This window comes from Megalopta genalis, chromosome 2, assembly GCF_051020955.1.
Source record: "Megalopta genalis isolate 19385.01 chromosome 2, iyMegGena1_principal, whole genome shotgun sequence".
Classification (NCBI taxonomy): domain Eukaryota; kingdom Metazoa; phylum Arthropoda; class Insecta; order Hymenoptera; family Halictidae; genus Megalopta; species Megalopta genalis.
The window spans coordinates 7,837,436-7,848,338 of NC_135014.1; the positions used below are offsets into that span (position 1 = coordinate 7,837,436).

General features: G+C 26.8%; 3 protein-coding genes across 7 annotated transcripts; 2 read left to right on the forward strand and 1 right to left on the reverse strand.

The window, feature by feature from the left end:
* The first annotated feature begins 32 nt into the window (after positions 1 to 32).
* On the forward strand, positions 33 to 1,565 carry LOC117218344 (EEF1A lysine methyltransferase 1). 5 transcript variants are annotated; one of them, XM_033466652.2, is made up of 5 exons: positions 33 to 170; positions 533 to 807; positions 908 to 1,055; positions 1,117 to 1,344; positions 1,402 to 1,565. In XM_033466652.2, exons 2-5 carry the CDS (start codon positions 658 to 660, stop codon positions 1,533 to 1,535), a joined length of 660 nt encoding a protein of 219 aa, XP_033322543.2. In that variant the 5' UTR covers positions 33 to 170; positions 533 to 657; the 3' UTR covers positions 1,536 to 1,565. The 5 variants fall into 5 exon arrangements, with proteins under 5 accessions (XP_033322543.2, XP_033322545.1, XP_033322541.2 ...); XM_033466654.2 differs by having other exon boundaries at positions 40 to 170; positions 642 to 807; positions 1,117 to 1,348; XM_033466650.2 differs by having other exon boundaries at positions 40 to 170; positions 642 to 807.
* A 354-nt stretch (positions 1,566 to 1,919) lies between these two features.
* LOC117218321 (uncharacterized) lies at positions 1,920 to 8,555 on the forward strand. Its single transcript, XM_076528801.1, has 6 exons — positions 1,920 to 2,271; positions 2,401 to 2,454; positions 2,754 to 3,023; positions 3,102 to 3,906; positions 4,080 to 4,288; positions 4,395 to 8,555. Exons 1-6 carry the CDS (start codon positions 2,176 to 2,178, stop codon positions 4,470 to 4,472), a joined length of 1,512 nt encoding a protein of 503 aa, XP_076384916.1. The 5' UTR covers positions 1,920 to 2,175; the 3' UTR covers positions 4,473 to 8,555.
* Positions 8,556 to 9,113: 558 nt separating this feature from the next.
* Positions 9,114 to 10,588, reverse strand: LOC117218291 (mitochondrial import inner membrane translocase subunit Tim13-B). The gene is made up of 3 exons (XM_033466578.2): positions 10,314 to 10,588; positions 10,161 to 10,229; positions 9,114 to 9,249 (listed from the first exon to the last, which is right to left on the reverse strand). Exons 1-3 carry the CDS (start codon positions 10,425 to 10,427, stop codon positions 9,151 to 9,153), a joined length of 282 nt encoding a protein of 93 aa, XP_033322469.1. The 5' UTR covers positions 10,428 to 10,588; the 3' UTR covers positions 9,114 to 9,150.
* Positions 10,589 to 10,903: the final 315 nt, after the last annotated feature.

Sequence of the window (10,903 nt, forward strand, 5' to 3'; positions counted from 1 at the left end):
GTTGTTTTTGATTTCGAACCGGCAAATCAATTCTTGCATTGATATGATGCAATTCGATAACCTAAGACCAATATTGGACAATATGTACATATTAGGGTTATGTGGCCATGGGAAAAGGAGAGATGTGTAATATGTAATAAATCTGTATATTATAATCTTCGTTGTGAAAGGTCAATTTCTACATTTTGGATTCTACATATATAGGAATTTTATTGTTCAATACTATTCCATACACACATAATATAACATAATTAAAACTGTATAATAGTAAACAGCTAATTTACTGTAAAATTACAATCGTAATTATAAATATTTAATGAATGTGTTTGGTGCGTAAAAAAAAAGATAATTAAGACATTCGGCATACAATAAGAATATCTGAAAAAATCACTCATTTCGTCTTGTTCCTCGATTCATTATATGTATATACGAATTTTATTTGAAAAAACATATAATTTAAATTAATTATGCTGTCATGAAATCAACAAATTTGTCTAAATACAATTTATGCATATGTATAATATTATTGCAGGTATTATAGAAGTAATTGGTCGATTCAAATGTAATATATAAACGATTTGTTCAATCGATCATATCGATAAAATTTAGTATTTTTTTATTAATAAGATATATGCGTGTAGCAAAATCGTACGAAAAATGAGCAACAGTGACGATGATGATTTACAATTGTGTCCCACAACACTTGCTGCTTTAAATGAATTTCTTAAAGAAAAGGAAGAAAGGGAAAATGAATTAAAATGCATTTCAGAAAATCAAAGTCTAGATATTTGTTTCGATGAAAACTGGGTAAGTTAACTTTTATTATATCTCAATAACTATGTTATATTAGCTATATTAGAAGATATTAATATGATCTGTATAATCTCTGAATTTTCAATATTGATAGCAATTGAGTCAGTTTTGGTATGACGAGTATACTACAGATACTCTTGTCAAAGGTGCTATAAATTCTACAGATTCTACTGGAAAGATTGCTTTAATTTCATGTCCTACACTTTACAATAAATTAAAAAAAAACTGTGGCTTACGACAAGGTATAAATTTATTAGGAATAAATCTTTGACTTACATGATATGACTTTTAATAAATGTTTAGCAAATTCTTTGTTAACAGTAACACTTTTTGAGTATGACGAACGCTTCAAAATATTTGGTTCTGACTATGTACCATATAATTATAAATTTCCTTTGGATTTAACAAGAAATATGGCAGGTTATTATGACTTGGTCATAGCTGATCCACCATTTCTTTCTGACGAATGTTTAACAAAAACTGCACTTACAATCAAATTCCTGGCAAAAAAGAATATTGTTCTTTGTACAGGTAAGTGATTATTTCTTATTTCTTATTTAAAATTAATTTACAACTTTTTGTTACCAGGTGCTGTTATGGCAGAATTAGTAGGAAAGCTAATGGATGTTAAAATTTGTAATTTTATACCTCATCATCAAAATAATCTTGGAAATGAATTTTATTGTTACTCGAATTTCGATTTCGATAAAATGTTAAAATAAATAAGTATCTAATAAAAATATTGCATATGACGTTTACGTATTTGAAATTGGAAGAACAATTTGTATACATAGTATATAATGTACAATTGTAATATGAGATTTAAACTTTCGAAACGTTCGTTGCATTTGAATGGCTATGTTACTTCCGGGTTTTTTTTTCTTAATATGTCAGTATAGAAAGTAACATAATTATTTACATAAATGAACACAAAAATAATCAACTAGTACAGATTTCGTTGTTTATTTTTTTTTCTAATATCTTAATTTTTACATAAATAAAACAATTAAAAACTAAAGTATATTGGCAATACTGACATATTGTAATATAATCGAACAAAGTATTAAATTTGATCACTTATTTTACGTTTTGTATTCTAAAAGCAACTATTGTGTAATAAGCTCTATTTTAGTTTTATATACACTTTCATATAATCGAAGAAAAAGAACGCGAGAATACATTTTTACACATATAAAGAAAAGAATACTGTACAACATTCAACTTTCTCAAAGTTGAGTTTAAACTCCCTAGGCAGGGAAAAAATAATCTCTAGGTAAACATCTGTGAAAAGAAGACACGCGATGGAAAGCGTAAATATTTACATTTCTTGAGTGTTTGCGGGAGTAATTTTTATTTATAATCATGATAGACGGAAACATTTCCATGGAGGAAGATACAGAATTACGGGATTTGGTGGTGCAAACCCTTGAGAATAATGGTGTTCTTGCTAAAGTGCGGGTAGGCTGAAACGAAATTTTAAAAATCACGCCTTTTTTTCTAGGTTATGTATATTGTGTCAAGGAACTTGATCAAATTTTTCAAATTTTTGCTGTAATACTCTTTTTAAAGTCTTTTATAATGTTATAGGCAGAACTGAGAGCAAGTGTGTTCTTAGCTTTAGAAGAACAAGAATCAGTAATGGTATGTTAACATTTTCTGTAATATGTCTTAAAAAAATCTTTGAATTTTCTTGTCAGGACTTATAAAAAAATTGATTATATCTTAATTTCCATTGATCGATATTGAAATCATAGTTTATAATGTAGTATTATTAATAACATAGGGTTAATATTAAATTGTAGTAATATAAAGAGAGAATTTGATTTATTTGTAATTTAATTTAGTAGGCGTTTTTCACTGTAAACAATAATAAGAATTTATTATTCAAGTTTCATAATCTTTTAAGGCATTAGTAGTGCATAATTAATTTAATATTTTAGAATCCAGAACCACTTCTCAATAAAACTGTAAAACAGTACCTGGCTAATTCAGAAGGAAAATTATTGTTTTCCTTGGTTAGGGAGTTCCTAGAATATTTTGGTCTTGATTATACAATATCTGTATATGATCCAGAGACATACTTTGGAAAAGAATATAATTATGTTGGAAGAAATAAATTATGTGAAGAATTAGGTATTGAATCAAATGAACCATTACTTGGTGAAATTTTAAAAAATAGCATGATTAGTGCCTTCAATAACACACAGAAGGTATTTATATCACAACATTTTAATTCATATTGTATTTAAAATGTTAAATATAATTAAAAAATATAATTATTATTACAGAATGAAACTGATAACAGCAGGTTTAATAAAACCAATGAAAATGACACAAATGTTGCCAATGCAACATTTGAAATTTCCATTCCGAAGGTATTAAATAAAGAAACAGCATCTTTATCCAATAATAATGATATTTCGGGTAAACTGGAGAGTGTTTCGCAACAAAGCCCAAAACTTCCAATAAATATGACAATAAATGATAACAAGAGTAAAGAAATGTCTTTTGATGATATTTCAATAGATCGATCAAATTCTGAAAAACAAAATAATTCTCTCAGGAAAAGTATTGCTTCTGAAGACTCAGAAAAAGACAATGGAATTGATAGCACAGGGAACAATAATATGCATTTTGATACACTCTCTGTAAGTCCGAATGGCACAACTACAGTGATGAATCACATGACAGAGGAGACTGAAGTAGATGCAACCATCCAAACAAATTTACTAAATAAAACCGAGCCTTTAATTAAGTTTGATGAATCTATAGTTACTGAACTGCAAACAAATCAAAATGAAGATATAAGTAAGCAAAATAATATAAATAGTTTGGATTTACAAATAGCAAATAACGTACAAAATAAAAAGTCAGTTAATACTGGAAATAGTTTTGGGAAAACTGTATACTTTGAAGAAATTATTGTTGATGGAAAAAAAGAAAATATCAATACTATACATAATAGTGAATCCTTTTTACAAGATTTACCATCATTAGATAAGAAATCCCATTCTATACTTAGTGATCTCCCGCCATTAAATGGTAAAAAGACTAATATTAATGATCTGAAAGAATTGATGGATATTGGACTTGGTATGTTGATATATGTTAAACATTTATGGACTGTAGGCGTCTGTGCAAATTTATTTTAAAATAGAAAATTATACCTAATATTCTTGAGTAATTCTTGAGTAGCACATTTGCATAATCATCTACAGTGTAGCTATGCACTTTCACGTCTTATACTATTAAAATAATCTTTTCAGGAACACATGGTGTTGATAATTACGAAGAAGATTTCATTTCATCTGCATCCGGTAGTGCTTATGATCAAAGCCCTACCAAAGAACCTGAAAAGTTAAATAGCCCAATAAAATTACAAACAAAAAGACAAGACAAAACTCAAAGTGCGCATAGTGAAGAAATAAGTGAAGAAATTGAGGAAATTGATGACGTATTAAGCAGTACTTCATGTGTAAGTAAACACAATGTGAAACAAAGGTCTTTTTGTTTAATATATGCTACTAAGTAAACAAATTTTCTTATATAGTTTGAATATTCCACTTATAATTCTTTTTTAGCTTGAAGACATAAATATGGATAAAAATATATCAAATTTTACAACGGGTATTACTGCTAATTGCGCAAAAGAATTATAATTGAAAAAGCAAGTACAGCTTTTACATTCTGCAAGTATTTTAAGACGTTATTTTTTTTTTATAATATTCATACTTGATATCCTACATTGGGATATTAAATATGTTAATGCAGATTATGGTGGATCACAAACTTGCAGAATTATTTTGGTTTTTGACATGGCACTGCCATTTATGGCTCAATACTTATAAGTTTTTCTACAAAAAACGTAGAAGGGAAATGTCTGAATCTATATCCAGAAGTGTTACATTTTCTGTATTTTATAGATATTTCTCAATAGAAACATATTTTTGTACAATTCATAAATTCATATTTGATATATTCTAGCAGTATTTAAAAATGACAACTTTTGAACGAATATTCTGAATTTATTATAAAATAAACATTAAAATATTTTAGGTATTTACGAAAAAAAGGTATAAACTATATTATTAAAATGAGTTACATGTGGGAAAACAAACTAAACTGCCAATGCCTTTTGTTGCTACTGCAATAAGATGTAAAATTATATTTCGTGTAAATCTAAGAATTGAAAACAGAGATCATTTGAAAGTTCCAATAGACTTGTACAACAAGTGTCGTTATCGTATCTACACCGCCGTAACGCAGTAAGGAACACTTGCAATTAGAAAATTGCATTGATACAAAAAATGTGAAACATTATTTAATTCAATTTGATACATTGAATAGTCAAAATCAGAATGTGAAATGTTTTTGTTTTGGAAATTGTGATACATTGTTAATTGAATTAGAATTGTAATACTAAGACTTTTAATTAGATTTTCAGACAAGCTGCCTTCTACGTTATTCTGTAAATATGTCTAGTATTATTATTCTTAAAGCCAATTATCTCAATGTTAAAATACTTTAAGAAGTGGAAAGTAATCAGCTACATTAATGATTGTTGGATACTTAGTTATGTCTCTCTAAAAAAAAACTTTGTAATATTTTTGTTGTGTTTACCAGAATAATTCTTGTCTGATTTTATGACTGAATGTCATTAATTACCTCACTTAACTGAAGATACTGGTATAGTATCGATAGCAATATTGATAAATTATCCGTCTAAAAATGGATTGCCTAAAAATAAATCAAATTATTTTTTTGAAAGGTAATGGTGCTAAATACGTGAAACCGAAATAATTATTTATAAAAATTGAAGTTATTTTATGGAAATTAGGAGCTCATGTGTTTCTTTGCATCCCTAATTTTTAATGTCTCAATTATTATAGAAGCTTAAGACTAAGAAACTAAATTTTTGGGCAATCCAGTACCTTGATAAAAATATTCGTATAAATATACTATGCCGCAAATAAGATGCAATAACTAAGTACAATTCATGGTGGATCAACAGAATGCTTGACAAATCAAAATCTGTTTGTAAAAATGTACAGCCTGCTTTCTTCACAAAATTTTTTAGTAGCACACAACTACTGTGAGATCATCAATATTAAGTACTAAAATGGATTCAAACAAAGAGATTTCAGAATCTTTTAATGCAACTTACAATTCCATCTGCACAAGACTAATCCTATTTAAGACTAAAAGTATAACATTTATAACTAAAACATTTCATATACAATTTAAATAGAAAATAATTATTGAATGTAATTTCACTATAGCAATGTTACTTATAATACAATGTGACATATTTATTTTTAAGAAGAAACCGTATCAGTTTGTGCATTGATTTCAATGAAACTTTGTCATGTGAGATACACTTTCCAAAAAACAAACACATATATAAACATTTTTGCGAATAAGTGTTCTTTAAAAGAATATTTATTAACGCGTTATTTAGGGGAACACTTATAATTTAAAGTGAAAAAGTACCAATTATATTTCTTTTATTAGTTAAATTGCGTAAGTAAGTCACTGATACATTAAGATTTTAACATTAAACGCCATCGTAAACAGTGCGCAATCACATAAACATTTGAATATGTGTCTGCTTATTTTTATACAAATTCACAATAAGAAATATAATTGAGATCAATTACTTAACTGACATGGTACTTTCTTCTTAGTATTGCTAGTGGTTGAGTTTCTTATTTTACATATTTTTCATGTTTAATCCTTCATTAGCTACAAATAAAAAAGTTGATTACTGTTTTCATATCTTCAGTATATGTTTATAAAAATTTATTATTGAAATAACAAAACGATACATTCACTTATTTCTGCATTATTCAGAGTATATGTAGAGCAATGAAATCACTTAGTTTGAATCGTCTTTTATCTCTATGTATAATATTAAAGCAGGTGTGTTCCTGACCAATCAACGTGGTTACATTTTAAAATCAATATAACATAATTTTATAAACACAATTTCAGGACAACACTGAACATTCCTACACTATAGACGTAAAGCATAAATACATTCCATTGTTATGAAGATTATTACACTTTTGTTGTATTGTTAGAATTAGTAAGCAAATTTACAGCATAAGTATTTTTCACTATAGAGTATAAGAACGAGAGAGCTGACGCGAGAAAGAGGGCAAGTGTATGCGTGTGTGTGTGTAATTTAAGAAATATTTTATAATTACATAATATGTTGAAATTTTATTTTTCATTCTTATAAAATTAGGAATTGTTTCTATAAACATTTGTATTACAGGATATACAAACATTTTTATATTTATGTAGTTTCAATTAATTTTAAACATGATTGTCTTATAGTTATGTAGTCCACTCGCATTTTAGCACGTATGAACATTTTGTTACAGGTTTATAACAATTTTACATTTGCTAATATCGGCAATATATTTGTTACATTCATGTAAAAAGAAATTTTTGATACACTGATATCACTGATATCACTTATGGCCTGTGTTAATTCTAATTTAATTGGGGAAGAATTTAACATGGTTGCAGACTCTTCGGTTTTAAAAAATTAATAAAACCTAGAAGTTGTTTTTTTTACACAACCGTGATCCTATAGTTTTTGATCTATTTTTCAACAGCACAATAAAAGTTCTTAATTGATGATGGTTTATTCTTAGACTCATTTTTTAATAGACTGCTTATTTTTCACATACATTGTTGTATTTTGTTAATAGTAAACACGAACTGAATATGTCTATTTAATGAGATTCAAGATGATTACATGTATTTTCTATTTATCAAATTTTCTTATCATATTACATCACTTTCCCCTTATTTAAGTATAATTCAAATATAATGCTGCACATTGTCTATTACTTTAACGATAATATATTTTAGAGTAATTTCAATGAAAACAATATTACTTAAAATATTAGATGATCACATTTCAATAACATTTTGCTTTTTTAGATTACTAACTTCTAAATTTTGTGCAATGTCTGCTACCATGTTATAGCATGCTAAATTGTTAATTCTCAGAGATGTCATTATTTGTTTCCGTTTCTTCTTTATATGTAACAGATGAATAGATTTCACCTACTCTAATACATATGCAAAATAACTCAAAAGTCTTGTTACATGTTTTTATTTTCAAACATTTATAAAATGTATATGTAGCGTACATTACAAATATGCGAACATTTCATTTTATACATGACACATGTAGGAGAATGCAGTACAAAAAAGTTTGGAAGTATATGTTCCAAGAAAAAAAATACATTACTTTTTTTCTACATACATCTTTAAAGCAGTTTTTTAATAGAAAAAAAATATTATAAATGAGTAAAGATATCAATTTGTTATGTTATGAAAAGTAACTGTATTAATCTGTATATACGATAATGGTATTTAATGCACTGTATGCAAATTGATTATAGATCCTGCAAACACTGGTACGAAATAGTTGTAATTATTGTTATTTGCTAATTTATACTATCAAATTAAGCAGATGAAGTATTAATGAATTATTCACAATATTTTTTCATACAGTCTTAGGTAATTACATCTGTAACCACGTTGAAATATTGGTAGCTATATTGTGCCTTTTAGTGTGTATGAATAATAAACAATGCAAATACATACTATGGAATTGTGGGATTTACAAAACACCTAAGTTACTTATTTATGATTTTGAAGTACGATGTAATGATATTCATGTATATGTTATTTATTTTATAAAGATTTTTCTCTTTTGCAAATGGTGTACATTTTTTGTAATTACCCCGAATACTTCATCTTTATTCTGAACTCATGTAAGTATCCAAAACCATATCAATGATTTACTCATTACATAATTCTAATTTCTATTAAATAATTTTTGTTTTTACAAACTATTACATTGCAACTGGTAAATTAAACAACACTTATACAAGTGTTTTAATATTACATGGAAATATAATGTACAAAATGTTAAAAATTATATATTTATTCAATTTTAATTTATTACATTATGTTAATATTCTATAAATGCACATAACAATGTGATTATTAATTAGGCTATTAAAATTTTAAATATTTTATGAGTGTACACAAATGTACAAATACAAGAATCTATTTGGTAGTTACAATTAAATAGAATTCATATCTTTATGTACAAATCTGTTTAATATTCATGATTAAGTTGCAACAATTTACTCTGTGAGAATCTTATAATAAATACACATTGTATTGATGACATTATACAATGGTGATACTTGCTAACAATGCTTGGAAAATAGTTGACATATACCTATTACTTTTTAGTAAACTACTAGATGTACAATAAGAAAACAATTTATTCAAAAAATTTTACTTTTACATTCTATTACGCTCTCTTTGTAGTCGTTCACTATATGCTTTTGATACAAGATTAAATGCATCCATATATCGGTCCATACACATTGCTACACATTTCTGTAAATAAAACAAAATAATGAATAAAATGATCTAATATTCACAAGAAAAATTTGCAGTAATTATATAGATTAGGGCAAGCTTTAACCAATTTTGGTAATTCTTAAATATGTTTTTCGAAGATATTTGTGAAAAACTGTTACTACTATTCCAATAAATCCTACGTATGTAAATCCTAGATGTTTGTGGTGGCGTATGGGTCAGTGTGGGACCTGTGGGCTTATTTGTCAGGAATTAATATACATATATAACCAGCAAACGCCTTTTAATTAAGAGTACCTTTTTTACAAAGTTAGAAGTTGTAAGGTTGAAGTATCATACCCCTGATAATATATTTAAAAATTACCAAAATTAGTGAGATGTATACTAATCTACGTATTCACTAAATTTGTATGTAACATTGTAACATGATTTTAATTATATACAAAGATAATTTATATTATCAATTTATGTTATCAATGTTTAAAAAATGATAGTCTCAAGCAAAGTTTTATGGCAGATTTAAAGTATAACATTGTGCTTATATATATTTTCCCCTTTTATATAAGTATTTATAAGACATAATTACTTTTCAGACATTTATAGTGATGAAATTTTAAAAATAACTACATAATGTGTATCGTTGTATATAAAAACAAATGTACAAATATATTTAAACTATTTTTATTAATATTTCATAAAATATACTTTACAGTTCATAAACTTAATTATATGAAATATTAACGAACGAAAGTAAATATTTTGGATTAAAATTATGTTACAAAATGATTTGTGTGCTACTTTTCTGAGTCACCATAAATGTAGGTCTGTAGTAGGAAAAGTTAAAAATCAGTCGATTTACAAATCATTACTTTTCTGTATCAATATTTAACAATTTTTAAGGTTATATTTTACAAAATAAACGATGTTACCTGTTCAGAGCTATCCAGCGATGTACCTGGCTTGTTTATACACTTTTTGAAGCATTTCTCTGTCATTTTCTAAAAATATGAGATCAAATCCGCGCCAGTCATTCATCTTACGTTCGCAAAAGTAAAAAATAATATGGACTTGTGTAATCGTACCGTAAGTAACTCCTGTGCGTTTGCAACAGCGATTTGTTGTTTAATTTGATCCATAAGCTCATCTCGTTGGGAACTTGTTAATGAGCCAGGTGATAAAGACGATATGGAATCCATATTTACACTCTAAAGTAATTCTGTCTTTATGTGATAATATACTAAAATCAAAATTATTTTACAGCCCTACTGTTTCTGAACCACTGTGTTAGCCCGGTTGGTTCAATATACCGGAAGCACGTGAAGTTACCTTAAAATGCCGTTTCCAACGATCTGCAGACTAATCTTACGTAATGAACAGCTTAATACATACTAATTATTAACTAATGCCGATAATGTAACGGTAACGTGTTTTTATTATGTATAAAAACGAATTTTAAACATATTGTTCACAATGTTTTTACTATGTTTAATCAAATTCAAGGACTAATTCGTATTGCTAAAGTATGTGCATGTCATGATTACATAATTCTTTCTTTTTATTACTCATTTTTAAGTACTGAAGATTTACACTTATTAATTTTGCGGTATTATCTGATGGGAATATTAATATTGAAATCAATAAAGCTAGATTCAGTGGTGGATTTAGGTATAGG

Coding starts and splice junctions, on each gene's coding strand:
- LOC117218344 (XM_033466650.2), top strand. CDS start 100: ATGTGGCCATGGGAAAAGGAGAGATGTGTAATATGTAATAAATCTGTA. Junction 1,056..1,116: donor AAACTGTGGCTTACGACAAG/GTATAAATTTAT, acceptor ATAAATGTTTAG/CAAATTCTTTGTTAACAGTA. Junction 1,345..1,401: donor GAATATTGTTCTTTGTACAG/GTAAGTGATTAT, acceptor TTTTGTTACCAG/GTGCTGTTATGGCAGAATTA.
- LOC117218291 (XM_033466578.2), bottom strand. CDS start 10,427: ATGGATTCCATATCGTCTTTATCACCTGGCTCATTAACAAGTTCCCAA. Junction 10,230..10,313: donor ACGCACAGGAGTTACTTACG/GTACGATTACAC, acceptor TCATATTTTTAG/AAAATGACAGAGAAATGCTT. Junction 9,250..10,160: donor CGCTGGATAGCTCTGAACAG/GTAACATCGTTT, acceptor TTTTATTTACAG/AAATGTGTAGCAATGTGTAT.
- LOC117218321 (XM_076528801.1), top strand. CDS start 2,176: ATGATAGACGGAAACATTTCCATGGAGGAAGATACAGAATTACGGGAT. Junction 2,272..2,400: donor GTGTTCTTGCTAAAGTGCGG/GTAGGCTGAAAC, acceptor ATAATGTTATAG/GCAGAACTGAGAGCAAGTGT. Junction 3,907..4,079: donor ATTGATGGATATTGGACTTG/GTATGTTGATAT, acceptor TAATCTTTTCAG/GAACACATGGTGTTGATAAT.